This window comes from Oncorhynchus clarkii, chromosome 1 (genome assembly GCF_045791955.1).
Source record: "Oncorhynchus clarkii lewisi isolate Uvic-CL-2024 chromosome 1, UVic_Ocla_1.0, whole genome shotgun sequence".
NCBI lineage: Eukaryota > Metazoa > Chordata > Actinopteri > Salmoniformes > Salmonidae > Oncorhynchus > Oncorhynchus clarkii.
In genome coordinates, this window is record NC_092147.1 from 49,202,394 (window position 1) to 49,225,254 (window position 22,861).

At 42.2% G+C, this 22,861-nt stretch overlaps 1 protein-coding gene across 1 annotated transcript in view; it reads right to left on the reverse strand.

Moving 5' to 3' along the window:
- Positions 1-877: 877 nt before the first annotated feature.
- The window catches only part of LOC139416493 (alpha-1,3-mannosyl-glycoprotein 4-beta-N-acetylglucosaminyltransferase C-like), a 30,467-nt gene continuing 8,483 nt past the window's right edge, over positions 878-22,861 (reverse strand). Inside the window, exons 2-4 of the mRNA XM_071165152.1 lie at positions 2,355-2,495; positions 2,129-2,264; positions 878-2,019 (exon numbers count right to left, since the gene is read on the reverse strand). Of these exons, the coding sequence (XP_071021253.1) occupies positions 878-2,019; positions 2,129-2,264; positions 2,355-2,483 (1,407 nt within the window). The 5' untranslated portion in view covers positions 2,484-2,495. The remainder of the gene's footprint in view (positions 2,020-2,128; positions 2,265-2,354; positions 2,496-22,861) is intronic.

Consider the following 22,861-nt stretch of genomic DNA (forward strand, 5'->3'; position numbering starts at 1 on the left):
GTACCTCTCAGATACCATGAATCAACTGTTCACTGTGGCATGCCTGCTGGTCAACAACCAACATGAACAACTATCAGCATGGTTCAGGCGGAAATGGTACAGGCGGAAAGGAAGTGAGGGGGGAGTTGGGCATCTTGTTCCGTCTACTCCTCTCTGACCAGATACTGTACTGCTGGAAGTGATTTTGAAAATCCAGCAGGGGGCACTTCTCTCCTCTCACTGCGTAAGCAGAAACCAATGCTGCAGAAATTATGCAGATGTTCGACCAATGTTCAAGTGCTTCGCAAAGTTGTTGCACATTCTGTAGAACTATGTGTCTAAACTCACCTTTCCTGAGAAGATTTCATTTTGTTGGAGGGTCATTCATAGAGAAAAAGTTTAATGTAATTCCAGGAGAACCAAACATCATCCAATTCACTGAAGTAAATACTGTATGTGTAGAGAAGAAAATATCTACCTCATTCCTTTGAGTGTAATGCACTCTATGACAGCTCCTCGGAAGATGGGAAAAAGCAAGTGTTACGTTCTCCACTTGAAAAGTATCACAGTCATCCTTTAACACTTGTCTCTATAGAATTGTTGCTATTTAAGGAAATACATGAGTGTATTTTCTGTAAACCTGTGAAAAACACATATTTGATAACTTATCTTTTAGAAACCCTTTTAGAAACCCAAACACAATTGTCTGCATTTTATTTTATGAAAAACATACAATGCTGACAACCCAATAGTCTAATTGTTTCAGATTCAAAAAAAAAATGTAGGCTACTGTATGCAAAGTATAAAGGAATATAAACCATAAAGCATCCAATATAATCAATATATATAAATGAATACAACACTTTAGTCCAGATAGTATGGGGCCTGTGTGTGCCGACTATGTCGTCCACAGACTTATTTTCCTAATAATCAGCCATTCATTCTGACTGGCAGTCACCACAATACGAACACACTGGATGTCAAAGGCAATCTTGTGGTCCACGTCTTGAACGTCAATGTTGCCATTTTTAAACTCCCCTAACGTGATGTAGGAAGAACACTGCCTTCCTCTCTTTGTCCCCACCAGCTTCTCTCCTACTTCCAGAGCTCCATGGTGCAGGATATCATTCTGACGATCGTCCGTTCCTGTCAAGATTTTGATTTTGCTTATTTTAGTTGATTTGTTAAATACTATGACAAAGAAGTCTCCGGTAGAGGGGGGTTTCCCCCAAAAGTATTCGTCCACACTGCTATAAGCCTTGGTGGCGTCATAGTTTTCAAATACATTAATGTTTGTGTACAGGCTGGCAGGAGGGTTGTCAGGGATATCAATAGAGTCCTCTTCAAAGTCATCATCCTTCAACTTGTTCTCTGCTCCCTTATATGAGGAGTAGTAGCCCATGTGCTGGAACAGAGAGGGCTTGAAGCGGATCACATTTTTCTGGGCCAACAGGCCCCGGAAGTGAATAAGGAGCCAGTCGCAAGGCATCTCCTGGTAGAACATGAGCAGGAAGTGGACCAGGCGCGGCAGGTCTCTTGATTGGTAGAGCTTCCCTATGTAGCCAAGCTTGGAGAATTCCAGCATCACCCAGTAGGAGCCTTCCTTGGAGGTGACCACCTTCTTCAGGGATGTCAGGAAGTTCCTTGAGCAGAGCACATCGTCTTCCAGCATCATGTAAAAATCTGAGAGGTTGGTGCAGAAGTTGAGGAGGAAGGCGTAGTCCACGTTCTGCTTGGAGCGGAAGCGTACCCTGTCCTCTGGGTCGTCATAGTTCCTTTTCAGCCCATCGAGTGATGGGTAGTACTCTTCAGGGGCATGGATCACTAGGAGACGCCCAGCGATGATGTGGTGCGCAAACTTCCTGGAGATGTCCTGCACCAGCTTTTCACACCAGGCCAGGTCAAAGTCTGCCAGGTGAACCACCACCACAATCTCTTTCAGTTCCTCATAACTGGACTGGTCAAAAATGGATTTGATCGTCTCCATGAGGTAATTCCCTTTTTTTCTTTTCACAGATGACAACCCAATGGTTAGATATTCTGTAAACACAAACATTGATATGATTCCAAATGAAATTATTTTTGAACAAATCATTGAGGTTCAGGATAATATGTGTATCTCTACATATCTAAAATAAAAGGTATTTACTTTTCCGGGGCAGTGGATTCCCAGCGAGGTAACGGTATGTGACGTTTATGGTTCCAGAGAAATTTGTGAGGTCTCTAAAGTTGTGAACATATCTCTCAGAGTTTGAAGGATGCATCAGCTGTCTTTTACCCGCCTCCTAAAAAAATGACTATATTGTTACTCAAATGTAAAATACAAATATGATGTCATAGGAAAGAAGATCCAGAGACAGCCAATAATAACCTACCAAGACGTATCCATCCTCCATATACAGGTTGAAGAACAGAAGACATGTGATCAGGACCCCCAGGAAGGGGATGGTGGAGCGTTTACGGAAACACCTCATCTTGTCCAGGGACTTCCACACCAGCCTCATGATGGAGACACACTTCAGGTAGGACAGAAAAGAAAAAGGTTTGAACAAATTATTATCATCATTATCATTCTCTGCTTACGGTGTAGGTAGGCGATATTGATATCAATTCAGTATTGTCGAATGTACATTGTCTGTGTGAGTGCACACATTGTGCAGAACTGCCTGTGCCATGGGTTTGTTGATGTGCTTGTTTGAAGTCAGCAATATGCATATGAAATGTGTATATATATATATAAACTGCACAAGTATGCATACTGTGTGTGTGTGTATGTGTGTGTATGTGTGCGCGCACCTGCATGGCTGTGTGTGATGGGCAGTGAACCATACACATACTTATACGGTGTGTTGCAGAATACGGCCCTCCATCTCCAGCCCTCCCCAGTGAGCCTCTGGTGGAGCGCTAACCTGGGTCAAAGTGCTGAATGCTGAGAAAGGCCTGGGAGAGGCTCGCTCACACAATCACACAACCTCCCGTCTTCATTATTCTCACCACTGATGGAACAGCAAAGCCTTTCATGTTTCTCTCTGACCTTAAAAAGTAAATACCAGATAACAGTCTGGAAACAGTCTGGATCAAAAGCCTTATTGAATAGGAACATATATTTTCCATATATATATATATATATATATATATATAGAGAGAGAGAGAGAGAGAGAGAGAGAGAGAGAGAGAGAGAGAGAGAGAGAGAGAGAGAGAGAGAGAGAGAGAGAGAGAGAGAGAGAGAGAGAGAGAGAGAGAGAGAGAGAGAGAGAGAGAGAGAGAGAGAGAGAGAGATCAGAGAGAGAGAGAGATCAGAGAGAGAGAGAGATCAGAGAGAGAGAGGGATTCTGTAATGTATAAACAGCTCTCTGAGATGAATTTATGCTGACAGGAAGAAATTGATCGTACTCTGCCTATGAAAAACATAATATTGAAGAGGTGAATATATTCCTTACAGACAACTAACTGGCCTCTCTTGCCTCGGAGCGGAAGCTCGTGTTTAGAATTCAGCGTGTGCATGCACACCAGCCGAGCTCCACCTTAGGCTCATTTCCTAACCATTTCCAAGCTTCCTGTAAAAGTACACTGTTGCAGTGAATCCATTTGCAACACAGAATGATAAAAAGCAATTTAATCGTATGTGAAACGGCAGCTCAATGTGGCTAATGAGACGCCAGTTTAATAAGCGGGTATGTTGTACAACAAAGCCATTTGGTAAACAATATTGTTCATTTGTTTGATGATATGCAGACAACATACTGTATGTAGCAGCTGAAGATGCCTGTCTGTTTCTGCATCTGCCAAGTTGTTGTTGCCTTGTCAGACAAATTGTCATGGGTGTCGTTGGAAGTAGACCAAAGTGCAGCGTTGTGAGCGTACATTTTCTTTATTTTTAAAATGTCACCAACAAAACAACTGTGAAGCTTACAGGGCTAAGTGCCACAAACAAAGTTATCTACCCACACTGAAAGGAGGGGAAAAGGGCTACCTAAGTATGATTCCCAATCAGAGACAATGATAGACAGCTGTCCCTGATTGAGAACCATACCCGGCCAACACATAGAAACACAAATCAGAGAAATAAAGGACATAGAATGCCCACCCAAATCACACCCTGACCAAACCAAAAAGAGACATAAAAAAGGCTCTCTAAGGACAGGGCGTGACACAAATTACATGGGATACAGGCAACAGAGCTGAGACTATAAAAAGATTAAGACACAATATTGCATTCAATATGCTCGAAACAAAGAATTAATGTATTCTGTAAACATCATCGATGTTGTTAGATAAGTGGCTATATTTCAGCTACTGTAGGTTATGGTAGTTATTTTTTTATTTTTTTATTTCACCTTTTATCGAAGATGCCAAGACAAGTGTAAAACTCTTAAGTGCTGAGGTCAAGGAGTTGGGTTATCATCAACTTAAACAGCATTGCTTTCAGAAGAAAACAATTCTGCTGTGACTGGACGTTTTCCGACTGTTTACTTATTAATCAAGGAAGAAGGCTGCTAGTTCTCCGAGATATTAATCAAGGAAGAAGGCTGCTAGTTCTCCGAGATATTAATAAAGGAAGAAGGCTGCTAGTTCTCCGAGATATTAATCAAGGAAGAAGGCTGCTAGTTCTCCGAGATATTAATCAAGGAAGAAGGCTGCTAGTTCTCCGACATATTAATCAAGGAAGAAGGCTGCTAGTTCTCCGAGATATTAATCAAGGAAGAAGGCTGCTAGTTCTCCGAGATATTAATCAAGGAAGAAGGCTGCTAGTTCTCCGACATATTAATCAAGGAAGAAGGCTGCTAGTTCTCCGACATATTAATCAAGGAAGAAGGCTGCTAGTTCTCCGACATATTAATCAAGGAAGAAGGCTGCTAGTTCTCCGACATATTAATCAAGGAAGAAGGCTGCTAGTTCTCCGACATATTAATCAAGGAAGAAGGCTGCTAGTTCTCCGAGATATTAATCAAGGAAGAAGGCTGCTAGTTCTCCGACATATTAATCAAGGAAGAAGGCTGCTAGTTCTCCGAGATATTAATCAAGGAAGAAGGCTGCTAGTTCTCCGACATATTAATCAAGGAAGAAGGCTGCTAGTTCTCCGACATATTAATCAAGGAAGAAGGCTGCTAGTTCTCCGACATATAAATCAAGGAAGAAGGCTGCTAGTTCTCCGACATATTAATCAAGGAAGAAGGCTGCTAGTTCTCCGACATATTAATCAAGGAAGAAGGCTGCTAGTTCTCCGACATATTAATCAAGGAAGAAGGCTGCTAGTTCTCCGACATATTAATCAAGGAAGAAGGCTGCTAGTTCTCCGACATATTAATCAAGGAAGAAGGCTGCTAGTTCTCCGACATATTAATCAAGGAAGAAGGCTGCTAGTTCTCCGACATATTAATCAAGGAAGAAGGCTGCTAGTTTTCCGACATATTATCAAGGAAGAAGGCTGCTAGTTCTCCGACATATTAATCAAGGGAGAAGGCTGCTAGTTCTCCGACATACAGTGCCTTGCGAAAGTATTCGGCCCCCTTGAACTTTGCGACCTTTTGCCACATTTCAGGCTTCAAACATAAAGATATAAAACTGTATTTTTTTTGTGAAGAATCAACAACAAGTGGGACACAATCATGAAGTGGAACGACATTTATTGGATATTTCAAACTTTTTTTAACAAATCAAAAACGGAAAAATTGGGCGTGCAAAATTATTCAGCCCCTTTACTTTCAGTGCAGCAAACTCTCTCCAGAAGTTCAGTGAGGATCTCTGAATGATCCAATGTTGACCTAAATGACTAATGATGATAAATACAATCCACCTGTGTGTAATCAAGTCTCCGTATAAATGCACCTGCACTGTGATAGTCTCAGAGGTCCGTTAAAAGCGCAGAGAGCATCATGAAGAACAAGGAACACACCAGGCAGGTCCGAGATATTGTTGTGAAGAAGTTTAAAGCCGGATTAGGATACAAAAAGATTTCCCAAGCTTTAAACATCCCAAGGAGCACTGTGCAAGCGATAATATTGAAATGGAAGGAGTATCAGACCACTGCAAATCTACCAAGACCTGGCCGTCCCTCTAAACTTTCAGCTCATACAAGAAGAAGACTGATCAGAGATGCAGCCAAGAGGCCCATGATCACTCTGGATGAACTGCAGAGATCTACAGCCGAGGTGGGAGACTCTGTCCATAGGACAACAATCAGTCGTATATTGCACAAATCTGGCCTTTATGGAAGTGGCAAGAAGAAAGCCATTTCTTAAAGATATCCATAAAAAGTGTTGTTTAAAGTTTGCCACAAGCCACCTGAGAGACACACCAAACATGTGGAAGAAGGTGCTCTGGTCAGATGAAACCAAAATTGAACTTTTTGGCAACAATGCAAAACGTTATGTTTGGCGTAAAAGCAACACAGCTGAACACACCATCCCCACTGTCAAACATAGTGGTGGCAGCATCATGGTTTGGGCCTGCTTTTCTTCAGCAGGGACAGGGAAGATTGTTAAAATTGATGGGAAGATGGATGGAGCCAAATACAGGACCATTCTGGAAGAAAACCTGATGGAGTCTGCAAAAGACCTGAGACTGGGACGGAGATTTGTCTTCCAACAAGACAATGATCCAAAACATAAAGCAAAATCTACAATGGAATGGTTCAAAAATAAACATATCCAGGTGTTAGAATGGCCAAGTCAAAGTCCAGACCTGAATCCAATCGAGAATCTGTGGAAAGAACTGAAAACTGCTGTTCACAAATGCTCTCCATCCAACCTCACTGAGCTCGAGCTGTTTTGCAAGGAGGAATGGGAAAAAATGTCAGTCTCTCGATGTGCAAAACTGATAGAGACATACCCCAAGCGACTTACAGCTGTAATCGCAGCAAAAGGTGGCGCTACAAAGTATTAACTTAAGGGGGCTCCCAATTTTTCAGTTTTTGATTTGTTAAAAAAGTTTGAAATATCCAATAAATGTCGTTCCACTTCATGAATGTGTCCCACTTGTTGTTGATTCTTCACAAAAAAATACAGTTTTATATCTTTATGTTTGAAGCCTGAAATGTGGCAAAAGGTCGCAAAGTTCAAGGGGGCCAAATACTTTCGCAAGGCACTGTATTAATCAAGGAAGAAGGCTGCTAGTTCTCCGACATATTAATCAAGGAAGAAGGCTGCTAGTTCTCCGACATATTAATCAAGGAAGAAAGCTGCTAGTTCTCCGACATATTAGTCAAGGAAGAAGGCTGCTAGTTCTCCAACAATGGACCCCAGCAGTTATCCCCTTCCTGCTTCTGGACAAGAGGGGCAGACCCCATTAAAGATGCATGGGGACCTGTGAGTTGAGTTTAACGTTCTCAAAGCTCTCTTCAAATATTCATGCCCAACGCTATGTATGCGGTCTTCAGCACATGGAGGTTGAAACACTGAAGACAATGCCAACCCAAGGAGAGAAGAGCTTCACTGCTGTGTTGAACCTCCAGTTTGATCACTAAATCCATCATTTAAAAAAACAAGATATGACAAGTGACAGTTACATTATCTCTGTAGCAATGACAAGTAGCCAATACACAACCCCTCTCTTCAACCAACCCACTCAGCTCCTTGATATAAGAGGGCTTTTATTGGAAGGACGATGACATATACTATCCATAGCCTGTGATATTCGACGTACTGTATGATCATGAAATAGGATCCTACTGTCCACAAGTCACTTATTCACTTAGCTGTGGTTCATCAAAATGTCCACATCTCTCCCCTTTCATCTCACCACATTCTAATGGCAGTGATGCTGAAAGTGGTTACGGTGTCATTGAGTGTCCTCGGTGCTGCTGGCCTGTGACTGTGGTAGCGTCCATTTTGTCACTTTGTTTTATTACCGTCTCAGATTGGAAATGCATGGGCGATTATTTCCTTGTGTTCAGGATGAGTGATGATGGGCACTGAGCCTGGCCTGCTCTTTCTCTACTCTCGTTTGTGTGGGCTGTCAAAGCTCAGCTGGCTGAAGGAGAAATCGATGGTCTGGGTTAGGGGTGTTAGGGGACATGTCATTTTGTGTTATTGTGTCTCGGGGAAAGCTTCCATATGTCACGAATAATAATAGGAATGACTATTGAGATAACAAAGATGATGAAATGCATACTGGTATGAGGAACTGGAAATGAAGCTGAGATTGGCTGGCCAATATGTACAGTACCAGTCAAAAGTTTGGACACACCTATTCATTCCAGGATTTTGCTTTATTTCTACTATTTTCTACATTGTAGAATAATAGTGAAGACATCAAAACTATGAAATAACACATATTGAAACATGTAGTAACCAAAAAAGTGTTAATCAAATAAAAATAGATTTTACATTTGAGATTCTTCAAAGTAGCCACTCTTTGCCTTGTTGACAGCTTTGCACACTCTTGGCATTCTTTCAACCAGCTTCATGAGGTAGTCACCTGAAATGCATTTCAATTAACAGGTGTGCCTTGTTAAATGTTAATTTGTGGAATTTCTTTCCTTAATGCGTTTGAGCCAATCATTTGTGTTGTGACAAGGTAGGGGTGGTATACAGAAGATAGCCCTGTTTGGTAAAAGACCAAGTCCATAATTATGGCGAGAACGGCTCAAATAATCAAAGAGAAATGACAGTCCATCATCACTTTAGACATGAAGGTCAGTCAATCCGGAAAAACCATCAAGCGCGATGATGAAACTGGCTCTCATGAGGACCGCCACAGGAAAGGAAGACCCAGAGTTACCTCGGGTGCAGAGGATAAGTTTATTAGAGTTAACTGCACCTCAGATTGCAGCCCAAATAAATGGTTCCAACTGCTATGTCTTTTTGTTAGACGCAGGGTAGGTGAACGGATTATCTCCGCATGTGTGTTTCCCACCATGAAGCATGGAGAAGGAGGTGTGATGGTGCTTTGCTGGTAACACTGTCTGTGATTTATTTAGAATTGTAGGCACACTTAACCAGCATGGCTACCACAACATTCTGCAGCGATATGCCATCTCATCTGGTTTGCGCATAGTGGGACTATCATTTGTTTTTCAACAGGACAATGACCCAACACACCTCCAGGCTGTGTAAGGGCTATTTGACCAAGAAGGAGAGTAATGGAGTGTTGCATCAGATGACCTGACCAATTGAGATGGTTTGGGATGAGTTTGACCACAGAGTGAAGGAAATGCAGCTAACCAGTGCTCAGCATATGTGGGAACTCCTTCAAGACTGTTGGAAAAGCCTTCCAAGTGAAGCTGGTTGAGATAATGCCAAGAGTGTGCAAAGCTGTGATCAAGGTAAAAATGTAAGAAAAACCCTTGAATTTGTAGGTGTATCTAAACTTTTGACTGGTACTGTATGTATGTTCTGATAATGTTATTCCACCTGAATGTTTCCAGTGCAGCTGTTGATATTTGACAATAGATCAACTGTCAGTTCCTAGGGCTGATCCCTTGACACTTGACATTTTTCTTGACATTATTCTGTAATTTAGATGCTGGTTCTACAACTAGTGGACCAGTGGGAGGGGGGCAGTACACTACACACAACGTATTTGACTGAGGTCACTGTTCAGTCTGGTCCCCAGCGCAGATATAATCAATTCCCTTATTATTGCATTATTATTCCAGTTGCTTGAGACCCTGGGCCATCAGGCTGTGGAATGTGATGATACTTACCCAGCATGTGATGACTTTCAAATCAGCGGCGCTGATGTGTGATTTGGGTGGGCATTCTATGTTCTTTATTTCTATGATTTATATTTCTATGTTTTGGAAGGGTATGGTTCTCAATCAGGGACGGCTGTCTATCATTGTCTCTGATTGGGAATCATACTTAGGCAGCCCTTTTTCCCACCTGTCATTGTGGGAAGTTGACTTGTGTTAGTGGCACTTAGCCCTCGTAAGCTTCACGGTTGTTTATCTTGTTTCTTGTTTTGTTGGCGTCATTCCACAATGAAGGAAAATGTACGCTGCACTTTGGTCCACTTCTTTTGACGGCTGTGACAGGCGCACCAGGGCAGTATTGGGAACTTTCCAACTATTCTGAGTTACATTTCCAATAACGAATGGCCCTTTGTGACAAGTCAACAATGCCCTGAGGGACCACACTTGCCATAGATCGTTCTGGAGACATGACAATGTGGTGTGTTGTTGCACAAATGCCAAGAAGAGAATAGTGATGATATCAGACTGTCAGAAGAAGCAGTTATTTTGATTTCGAATTTATATTACATGTGAGAGAATGGTTGTAGACACACAACGGGAAAGCACGTTAGTAGGTAGGATAGTATTGCGGATTATTACAGACGAATATGGTATTTTGCTAACTCCAGCAGATTTACATTGATGTGAACCCTGACATGTTGAGCAATTTGCCCTGTCCATGTCAAATCTGTATTCACAAGCCTAGCATCACTTCCCTCCCTTACACAATCCAGTAGTCAAATTGTGTTTACAACCCAAAGAGCACCAATACAAAACACTACAGTCTTTCAGGAGTCTTTCAGGAGATAATAGGAGAAGATTGAAAGATGCAATATACAGGCCTCGATTAGATGTTGGTCTCCATAGTGACCGCCGGTGTAACGGTGTGGTAACATCAGAGGGTCCTGCAGGTCTGATCTCAGTGAGGCAAAGGAAAACAATTATAATGACTGATTAGCACAGTTGTATTAACAACTGTTCGCAACAGACAGTGTTGATTAATGACACAGGGGGCTTCGTGACACCAGACACCAACCCTCTAATGGAGCTGTAGTTAGAGGCTGCAGGGCAGCGTTGTAATCTAAACCAACGTGACACTTAGTGGCTCAACTGACATGAGGAGTGAAAATGTCATCTTTCCAGGAAACCTAGGAACAGTCAGAATGACAGGCTGAGGGATGTGAAGGAATGTAATAGCAGACGTGTCTGAGTTGGGTTCAGGATCAGGAGCAGAGTACGTCAGGCAGCTTACATGATCCAGCAGCAGTTATCGGTGACACTCTGTCATCAAAGACGAACACTGATGAAGGTGTGTTATTCCCCCTGGTACTTGTCCTATATCCACATAACTAACAATGTCACAAACACAGCTTGGGTAGAAATAAGTGTGGAAATCCAATCACTGTTCATTCCACAAGGATTACATGCAGGAAGTTCTGCAGTGAATGATGAGGCAAGCTTAAACTTTGCCACAACGACACCGCCAACAACGAACTAAAATGCCACTAAACAGCCGGACTCAACTAACCCGAGTCATTATATTATGGTCGGTGTCACATACCCAGACGAAATTCTCACTAAACAAGAATCCCTCTCTCTTCAACCCAACTGTCTGTTGGGGGCATTGAGGAGGGGCAGAACCTTAATGCAGCCTGATGTCTGTCTAGTTTCCAATCTGCTCCTCTGCAGGCCTGTCTGTCTGGCAGAGTAATGAGAGGCCGGTTCTGCCACCGACATTTCCTCAAAGACTGCTGGATTACAAATTCACTGCAGGCGGTTGGAAGGTCTCTTCCCTGTTCTCACCAAATCCATTCTAATTGTGTTCTTCCGTTCGATAACTTGCACACTGCTCTGCAATTTCAGCTCTTTTGCATTCGTCAACAGGTTACGTGATTAAATACTGTATAAATCTTCTCAAAGATTCACGCACAGTTTCACCCTGTTTAAAACAACAGCACTCGGATGAATAAAAGCATCACCGAAGGTTCAGCTCTGGCACACCTGAGGCCAGACCACAGAAAATGGACCGGGGATGGGGGTCCATTCCCCCGGAAGTAACAACATGTAGACTGTCTAGAACCTGTTTTCTTTTCCCATTTAGAAATCACATCTGAACTGTCTGTGATTCACTAAAGCTGGCACGTAGGAGTTACAGCCCGTGTAGCATTTCCTCCCACATATCTCAGTCGGTAATGACTCCAGAGAATGTGTGCATGAATGCTATGAGTCAGTCGTACATAATTCCAGCTAAGCCAAAGGTGCGATGCTGGAGAGAGGCCAGACAATAAAGCTCAGTCAGGATCAGTAGAGTTGGTCTCCACTGACTCTCTCTGCATTGTCGGATGCTTCGCTCCCTCTTGCCTATGTTAGCAGTGATCATCAAAGGCACTGTCAAGATAATGTGAAACTGGGGCTTCTAGAGACTGCCTGCAACGCTTGACACATTCAAATCAGACAGGCTTATTAATTCTTCAAAAGCCACACGGCTTCCTAAAAAAGTGTAGAAGCTCGGTTGTGTATTCTGACAGGTAAACCTGGGAGCTTGTGTTATGCTTATGGGGTGTGACATCTACATCTTGGGCTCTATTGTAGCAAACCTAACGATGGCGGTAATGGCATATATTGAATTTTAGTCCGTTATATCGTAGTTTGTTAAATTAAATAGCCCAAAATAAACCAAATAAAATGTATGTAGGCCTATCCAATCTTTGCTAAATATGTTGAACATGTTTGCAGTCCACATTGTAAGAAGTCCAATTGCATGGCTTCAATATGGAAATATATTGTTAAACATGGCATTCACACTGATATAGGGGCTAGACCTACTGTAAATTGCATTATGTTAATAAGCAAGATTTAATTCACTATTGACAAGGCTTAAAAAGAGTGAATAATTATATTCAAATTCCAATCAAAACTAAACAACACCTTGTCTCAAATAGGTTATGTCTAAATATAGTTACAGGCACCATAATTGGTCCCAGTGGGCATATAATATTATGGTAGAATATGGAGGTTTTATGCACATCCAAACTTTTCACAGGAGCTGGACAAAGATCTAATGCTGCTTCCTAACTTGATTTTTGAATAAAGCTTTGGTGATTTGTAATATTTATTGCAAAGCAGTCTCACAGGTCAAACCTTTCATTGATATTCTGCATTTGGCAGGACAAAAACAAACAGCCCTTATTGAGAGGTGTGGAGGCTATGCTTGGTTTTTGATTGGTTTTTAATTTGAATAAAAACAAAAAACATATTTTTTTAAGTATAAATAGCTGTGCCGTTCAGAATTGTTATGGTATTTCCTCATAATTTGCATTGATGGAATTTGGAGACCAAAGCTACAGGCTTCTGTAGTGCCGGACCTACCGAGATGATTTATGCGCTCTAGAATGTTTTAATTACGTGTATGCCCAGGCTTTTCTTCTTTTTTCCCCTTTTTTTAACATTTGGATCATGTTAAATATTAGCCACTATCGGTAGCCACCGTCAGTAATTCCCACATACATTTATAATTGTCACTTTAGTGAGTTTTCTCCAATTCGTAGCCTACATTTTGCATCATTCAATTACACTCCGTTTACCTTCCTTTCCTCTGTTACATCCTTGTAGTTGCTCCTGAGGGTTGCTAGCAATAGTAGACCATATTAGGCTAACATTGAGCAATAATTTGGGACATGTAGCCTATTTGAATCATTATGGAACTCAGACCAGACATACAGTGGGGCAAAAAAGTATTTAGTCAGCCACCAATTGTGCAAGTTCTCCCACTTAAAAAGACGAGAGAAGCCTGTAATTTCTTCTTTTGACTCCACCACATGGCGGGTATGGCTTGTTTTGGTGCCTGAGCGCTGTACTCAGATTATTGCATGATGTGCTTTTTCCGTAAAGCTTTTTTGAAATCTGACACAGCGGTTGAATTAAGGAGTCTATCTTTAATTCCATGTATAACACTTGTATTTTCATCAACATTTATGATGAGTATTTCTGTAAATTGATGTGGCTCTCTGCAAAATCACCAGATGTTTTGAAAGCAAAACATTACTTAACATAACGCGCCAATGTAAACTGAGATGTTTAGATATAAATATGAACTTTATTGAACAAAACATACATGTATTGTGTAACATGAAGTCCTATGAGTGTCATCTGATGAAGATCATCAAAGGTTGGTAATTATATCTCTTTCTGCTTTTTGTGACTCCGCTCTTTGGCTGGAAAAATGGCTGTGTTTTTCTGTGATTAGGTGCTGACACTGTGGTGGGATTAACAACAAGTTTATCTTTAAAATGGTGTATAATACTTGTATGTTTAAGGAATTTTAATTATGAGATTTCTGTTGTTTGAATTTGGCGCCCTGCACTTTCACTGGCTGTTGTCAAATCGATCCCGTTAACGGGATTTCAGCTGTAAGAAGTTAATGGTTTGAACAATTGAATATGGCAACTTTTAGAATGAATCAAACTGTATCAAACTTTTTTTATTCAGCAATATATTTTGTGTGTAAGGCTCTCCAAACCTGTTTCTTTATGATTCATAACTACTTTGCTAACCCTAAATGATCTACAAGATGAGAGTATTTTTTACATCTACCAATTGGTACTGAAACAAAAATGAATATACAAATATTTAGATGGTTTTCTTTCATTGATCCCTAATATTCGGAACCTGTTCTCTCTATATATTATATTGAGTCTGTTGGGAAAATTTTAATTAAGCTACACAGTATTTAAAGGAATGGCTTTAGATAAATGTTCTGAAAGCACCCATAAGAAAGGCATACATTTCCTATGTCTGAATCGGGCCCCAAAAGCATAGATGGAAACTAAATGTGTTCTGATGACTGAAGAAGCATCTTCAATGCTCTTAAACAATAACTTCATAATATAATATTCGGAATCCTGTACACTGTTGCGGGTAATACATTACATACAAAAGCTAAGGCTAAGTAGTCAGATCACTCTTATGAGTAACAGAGTAAATTAACTCGTTACTTTTCCAAATTGGGTAATAATATTACCCCTCGATCACACCTACAAATATTATTGCGTTTTGGTACACCAGAAATACATTAATTTCCAATGGAACTCTTGCGTTTACCTTGCAGCATTGCGTGGCAGAGGCAGTTGCAGTGTGTTCTGTGTGGTGCATTCTTGGATTTATGGAACACATGCATCAAATTGCATTCGTAGGCGGTTTGACAGAAATGGTAGCAGAAGGGGAATTTTGAGCTTTTGTTGCACACATATCCAGGTGATGCTGCGTACTATTTTGTGCAATGACACTGTACAGCAGGTGTGTTCGAGGCATTACAGTTTTTATCAATCAACGCGTGGGTTTCTTTCAGAATCATATCTCTACCGGGTGCGTGTTTCCATGATCTGATCTCAACTTGTTTCCTCATTAGCGGAGAAAGGCTAGAAATGTCATGACCGCTTCTGTCCATATACAATGTATAGTGGGCACACCTCTGATCTTTTCCATTGATCACTTCTGTGATAGTAAAGCCCATGGAGCGATTTTCCGTCTAGTGGCAAGTGTGCCCTCTATACATCTCTCGGGGTCCGTGTACGTGTAGTCTATCACCAGAACTGCCGGCTCGAGAGAAAGATTTTGAATGAAAAGATAGGAAATCTGTACATATGTTTGGCTTACAGTACATATGGCTAATTAAGCAGCCCATATGATAGCGCAGCACTTGTAGACGAGCACAGAAGAGCACCGCTACAGATGGAAGGAGAGACTTGTTATCAAACCTTTATCTTCTGCATATTTGAACTATAAGGTGCATTACCACCATCAACTGGACTTGAGTGTGGACGTGAGACAGGGAAGGTCTAAATCCTACCCATTATTTTTGTCTCCCTAAGGAAACAAAATACATAATTAAATCCTGAAGAATTTTTTTTGCAGTTCTCTTGAGCTTGGCTCTTCAAAACCATCACTCATTAAATCTAATAACAATCTCTCACGTTCTCTCCCATATTGCCGGCACTGAAATAGAACGTGTTCCACAGTCTCAATCTCCTCCTGACTGGTACAGTCAGTATCTGGATAACATGTGTGAAATGCTTGATAATGTATGGGATATCAACAGAGAGGTATATTTTCTGGGTGATTTAAATATTGACTGTCTTTCATCAAGCTGCCCACTCAAAAAAAGCTTCAAACTGTAACCAGTGCCTGCAACCAGCTTCAGATTATCAGTCAACCTACCAGGGTAGTTACAAACATCGCAGGAATTAAATCATCAACATGTATTGATCACATCTTTACTAATGCTGCATAAATTAGCTTGAAAGCAGTATCCAGCTCCATTGTATGACATGGTGAGGTTGGACCCAGGCGCAGAGAAGAGACCAGACAAGGAATCAGTGGTTAAGGATAAACTTTGTCTTTGACATTTAGTCTGGCAGTCTTTACCCCAGTCTAGAAGGTGTCCCATGGACCAGGAGAATTGTGGGTTATGTAGTGCTAGCCAGGGGTACCCTAGGATAAGGGAGTTCTCCCCGGGAGCAGTGATCAAAAGAAAACTAATATTCTGAGTGGTTCAGCCCAACCTGCAGTAGAATGGGTTTGGTCTGATATTCCACCCGACCGAAGCCAATGGGCCATCCATTGAGGCCTTGAATCTGCAGAGGAATGGGACATTTCACGCAGTGATCTGAAATTCTCTGGCTAAGTCCTGATCAATTAAATGTTCTGCTGCCCCGGAGTCCACCGAAGGCTTGAATTTTGTGCTGACGTTTGTCCCAGTGGAGGGTTGCAGGTAGTGACAGACGGTGACTGGGTTGCCGGGAGGTAACTGCACAGCTCGTCAGGGTCTCCCCTTGTCCTGGCGAGCCCTGGCGTTTCCCGTCAGCTCTGGGCATGTAACACGGAGATGGCCGAGACTTCCGCAGTAGAGGCAGCAGCCTTCGCTCATGCTCCTGTCATGCTCCTGTGGGCTCAGATGTGTGCATCCCATCTGCTTGGGCTTCGGGGGGCTTTACGTGCTCAGGCAACAGGGATACTGGGGTGGTGTCAAAAAGGCCATGTCTCACGCGTTCTCGGAGGCGATTGTCAATCCTGATTGCCAGCGTTATCAAGGACTCAAGGTCCTCTCCCAGTTCCTGAGAGGCCAGTTCATCCTTGATGGAGTTAGACAAACCCTGGTGGAAAGCGGTGACCAGGGCCTGCATATTCCACCCACTCTCGACGGAAAGGGTGTGGAACTCAATGGAGAAGTCAGCCACTGGTCCGTTTCCTTGGCTGGTGTTGAACAGTCGGTTGGCCGCTTCTCGTCCACCAACTGGGGGGTTGAAGACTCGTCGCAGCTCGGCAGTGAAGGCTAATATGGAGCTGCAGGATGGTGGCTGTTGTCAAAACCCTTGATTGTAAAATGTCATGGTCAAAATATATTGATACAACAGTAGCAAAGATGGGGAGAAGTCTGTCCATAATAAATGGCTAGTCTACCTTCTTAACAGCACTATCAAAAAGGCAGGTCCTACAGGCAGGTCCTAGTTTTGTCGCCCCTGGACTACTGTTCAGTCATGTGGAGAAGTGTCACAAAAAGGGACTTTTTTGATTGCAATTGTCTCAGAACAGGGCAGTACGGCTGGCCCTTGGATGTACACAGAGAGCTAACGTTAATAATTTGTCTCGCCATTTGTCTCTCCTGGCTCAAAGTGGAGGAGAGATTGACTTAATCACTACTTGTGAAGACTCATTTACATAAAGAACTGCCCTAAATGAACATTTATGGTCACAAACCTTCTCTTTAAAGCTGCAAGAAATGTCCCAAATTTCTGTCCGCCAACATGGAGAAATCATGGAAGACAAAGAAAAAAAAACATTTCGGACGCAGAAATAGAACTTTTGCAAAACAAGCCCTACTTTTTGGAGCCCTCAGCAATGGCTTGACAAATAAGAGAAATAAATATTGCTTGGGAGCAGGTTAGAGCTGTGGTAAATTCTTCCTCATCTGCAGAACAGCCTGCTATGCGCAATGGCAGCATAATTGGAGAGACCTCTCTCCCAGACCCTGAAGGAATACCAGACACACCAACTGATGGTAAGTCAAGCTTTATTTTCGCAACCATATTCAGACATGGGGGTGTGTGTGTGTGCGTGTGTGTGTGACAAAATGAATATAACAAAACATGAAATCTTCACAGATGTCGGTGATTTGCCTGACCCCTCAGCCATCCCCAGGCCTACCAGAAGGATGTCCCTCTTTGGCGAAGCGCTTCAGCTGCGCCACATGTTTTGACTGACGCAGTCCTGAAACAACAAGAAGAGATCAACACATCAATTCTTGGACTCAAACAGCAGCCGGGGGATGTATGCAATGGTCTGAGAGAGAGAGAGAGAAATCAATCATTGAAAGAACTTGTTGATTGTGTCAACATGTGAGACAATAAATTCTGGTGCAATGTAAATGTGTTTTCCTTGTCGATTTGATTGCAATATTTGGAAGAAGAGATACCTAAAACAGTAGTATGATATTGACTCTTGTCCTCAGTGCCAGAGCCATAGGTGGTGGGAAACACACCCTGTCAGACATGGGCTCATCGGGTCTGGGTGGATCATTCGGTGGAATGCCATTTTTGATTGCAATGTTGTGGAGCACATTGCAAGCCTTGACAATGTAGCAAACCTAAAAAGGAATTTGCACATTGTGTTACATTCACGTAACGGCATTTGAAGTAATGTCATTTCAGAGGCAAACCTTGCTAGGCTGATATTGCAGTGTCCCAGACAAGCACAGCCAAAGGGATCTTGTGCTTGCTTGTACCAAGTGGAGGGTTTTGTGAGTGGAGTCATCAGCCATGTTTTTAATGGGTAGCCCCGGTCTCCTGCAGTTATGAACACAATTCAGATATTGTTTCCCAGTAGAGGTCTAACATGGCAAATAAAACCTTGCAAATAAAACAAGTCACTTACCAATAAGCCATCCATCCTCAACAGCTCCTTCCTGGAGGTTAAGGCCGACTGAACGGATCTGCACAATGAATGAATCGTGTGTCCCACCTGGCCGTTTGGCCGCTACATTCAACAAAGCCAAATGTGAATCACAGATGACCTGCACATTGCCAGAATGGAAACGTTTTCTGTTGACGAAGTTGAATTTGTTCAATGATGGTGTTTTTATTGTGATGTGGGTGCAGTCACTTGCTCCTGCGACATTGTGAAATCAAGCTATGGTATGGAAATCTCTTTTCACTCTGGCCTGTTGCACAGCAGTGTACGGACACTGTATGTATTGTGGGGGTCAATGAAATAATGCCATGAAGGACTGCAGGTAATATTCGGCTCATGGTTGGTTGTGAAATGCCAGACCGATCCGCAATCTCGCATGGAATGTTCCAGTGGCCAAAAATCCCAGGGTGGAAATGACTTGGGTATGCACTGGGATGGCATTGCTGCATTTCGTCTCCCTTACTCATACTGGAGAGAGTTGGTTGCAGAGATACAATAAAATATGCCTTGGAAAATGAAATATACTAATAAGCCCAGCGTTGCTCTCAGCAAAAAAAATCTGCACGCTCATTGAAAACACGCTCCCTGCAAGATGCAGCAAGTGCCAGAATGCTCCAGCAATGCAAGATTTGCCATTTTGGACAAGTCACAATGCCTCAGTGTTGCCTTTTAATATTATTCAACTGGTTTAACTAAATTGCCTCCAAACGTACATTCCGCTCTCTTTCAGATTTGACTTTATTATTCAATTAGGCTTAAATGGTTTCACGTTTATAAATTCAATAGCACCCTGAGAAAACTTTAAGTAGCTTAAGTGTCTATAAAAGAAACACATGAATAGACTGTGAATGTATTATCTTTTTTCTTTCATGGTTTATGATTTTGTCTAGTATGTCAATCCTTTCTCCATTTGGTGGATGGTATTTCACTAGCAGTTTGACTTTTCTACAGGTGCTGTGCGTAAGCAGGGTCAGAGGTGTGCTAAATTTACACACATTCTCAAGTATCAGTACAAATGAATAAATCCCACACTTTGCTTAGAAATGATCGCACGTATGGTTTACGAACATTTCTGTTCATACGCAACATTGAGAAATGAGGGCCCTGAGTTATATATGCCACACAGCACTTTAACTGTACCCTGTCTCCACATTCCCCATATTCATCTTCTCACCCACATCACGCTGCCACATGCGCAAACCTTTGACAGTTATAGCCACGCAATGGTTTCGGAAACATACATTGCACATAGTAACTCATATACCCAATCCTAACTTTTTCTGGCAGTACCAGATCCTCAAAGTTTAGTAGCACTGACAGGCTATCCACCTTCTTACCATCTCGTGTCATCTGGAGGCGCTTCGCCTCAATAAGAAAGCCTCCCTTCAAGTGGTCCTTTATTTACTTCACGTTGAGAAGTAATACTCCCGTAATAAATCCCTTTACCCAATTCCATCCGGTTTGATCTGGCATGCTACTATCAACCACACGTTTACATACCTGCTTGAGTTTGAGAGCCTATTCATGTTGTTTAGCATCGATACGCAACACTACCAAACTTCCATCACAAAGACTTTAGCAGACACAACATTTTGATGAAAGTAACGCAAAGTGATCTCACTAGTAATATAACGCATTTATTTTGTTCAATGCAATGAGTAGTATGTAATATATTACTTTTCCAAGTAACTCATCCCAACACTGATCTTCTAACTCGTGACATATGGCTAGTGGCTTGTGTGGATATTTTTGTATATGGTGGTTAGACTACCTGTGTTGCTGCTGGCCTGACATATGTGCACCTCCCAACTGAAGAACGAATGGAGTTCGGTAGAGGATGGAGCCCCTCCTCTCTCTTTCTGCCTCTCTCATCAGCCAATCAGACTGAATATTGATGATGATGTAAATGATGCAAGTCTTGTCAAGTGTTAATAAAATGTTATGCTGCTGTGGCAGTACTGTTGATACAGTGAGCTCCAAAAGTATTGGGGACAGGGACAAATTTCTTGTTGTTTTGGCTCTATACTCAAGCACTTTGGATTTGAAATGATACAATGACTACGAGGTTAAAGTGCAGACTGTCAGCATTAATTTGACTGTGTTTTCATCCATATTCATAGCACCCAATGATTACATCAAGCGTGTGACTCTTCAACCTTGTTGGGTACATTTATTCTGTGCCCAATAGAAATTAATGGTGAACAATGTATTGTGTCATTTTGAAGTCACTTTTATTGTAAATAAGAATAGAATATGTTTCTAAACAATTCTACATTAATGTGAATGCTAACATGATTACGGATATAACTGAATGAATCGTGAATAATGATGAGTGAGAAAGTTACAGACGCACAAATGTCATACCCCCAAGACAACCTTTCACCATTACAAAAAATGTTTCACTCATCATTATTCACGATTCATTCAGGATTATCTGTAATCATTATAGCATCCACATTAACGTATAAGTGTTTAGAAAAGTATTATATTCTGCATGACCAAAGATTTTATATAATGGACTTTGGCCAAAACAAAGAGGGAAATGTGGACTAAATTAGATATAAACTGGTTAATGACTTGGCAGAGACTCTTTATCCACATTATCTTTTAAACTCAGCAAAAAAGAAACATCCTCTCTCTGTCAACTGCGTTTATTTTCAGCAAATATTTGTGTGAACATAACAAGATTCAACAACTGAGACATAAACTGAACAAGTTCCACAGACATGAGACTAACAGAAATTGAATACTGTGTCCCTGAACAAAGGGTGGGTTGAAATCAAAAGTAACAGTCAGTATCTGGTGTGGCCACCAGCTGCATTAAGTACTGCAGTGCATCTCCTCATGGACTGCACCAGATTTTCCAGTTCTTGCTGTGAGATGTTACCCCACTCTTCCACCAAGGCACCTGCAAGTTCCTTAACATTTCTCGGGGGAATGGCCCTAGCCCTCACCCTCCGATCCAACAGGTCCCAGACGTGCTCAATGGGATTGAGATCCGGGCTCTTCACTGGCCATGGTAGAACACTGACATTCCTGTCTTGCAGGAGATCACGCAGAGAATGGGCAGTATGGCTGGTGGCATTATCATGCTGGAGGGTCATGTCAGGATGAGCCTGCAGGAAGGGTACCACATGAGGGAGGAGGATGTCTTCCCTGTAACGCACAACGCTGAGATTGCCTGCAATGACATCAAGCTCAGTCTGATGATGCTGTGACACACCGCCATGACGGACTCTCCACCTCAAAATCGATCCCGCTCCAGAGTACAGGCTTTGTTGTAACGCTCATTCCTTCGATGAGAAACGCGAATCCGACCATCACCCCTGGTGAGACAAAACCCGACTCGTCAGTGAAGAGCACTTTTTGCCAGTTCTGTCTGGTCCAGCGACCGTGGGTTTGTGCCCGTTGTTGCCCGTGATGTCTGGTGAGGACCTGCCTTACAACAGGCCTACAAGCCCTCAGTTCAGTCTCTCTCAACCTATTGCGGACAGTCTGCGCACTGTTGGAGAGATTGTGCATTCCTGGTGTAACTCGGGCAGTTGCTGTTGCCATCCTGTACCTGTCCCACAGGTGTGATGTTCGGATGTACCGATCCTGTGCAGGTGTTGTTACACGTGGTCTGCCACTGCGAGGATGATCAGCTGTCCGTCCTGTCACCTTGTAGTGCTGTCTTAGGCATCTCACAGTACGGACATTGCAATTTAATGCCCTGGCAACATCTACAGTCCTCATGCCTCCTTGCAGCATGCCTAAGGCATGTTCATGCAGATGAGCAGGGACCCTGGGCATGTTTCTTTTGGTGTTTTTCAGAGTCAGTAGAAAGGCCTCTTTAGTGTCCTAAGTTTTCATAACTGTGACCTTAATTGCCTACCGTCTGTAAGCTGTTAGTGTTGCCTACCGTCTGTACGCTGTTAGTGTCTTAATAACGACCGTTCCACAGGTGCATGTTCATTACTTGTTTATGTTTCATTGAACAGGCATGGTGTTCATTGTAGTGTTTAAACCCTTCACAACGAAGGTCTGTGAAGTTAATTTGATTTTTACGAATTATCTTTGAAAGACAGGGTCCTGAAAAAGGGACGTTTCTTTTTTTGCTGAGTTTACATACACATCTGGTACATACAGTAGAACATTTCGAACACACACGTCTTACGGTAATAGGCCTATACTTTAGGCTGAAAACACAGTAGGTGCTCAGCCCTATTCTTGAGTTGTTGTTAGTTTCCACAAAGTGATAGGCTA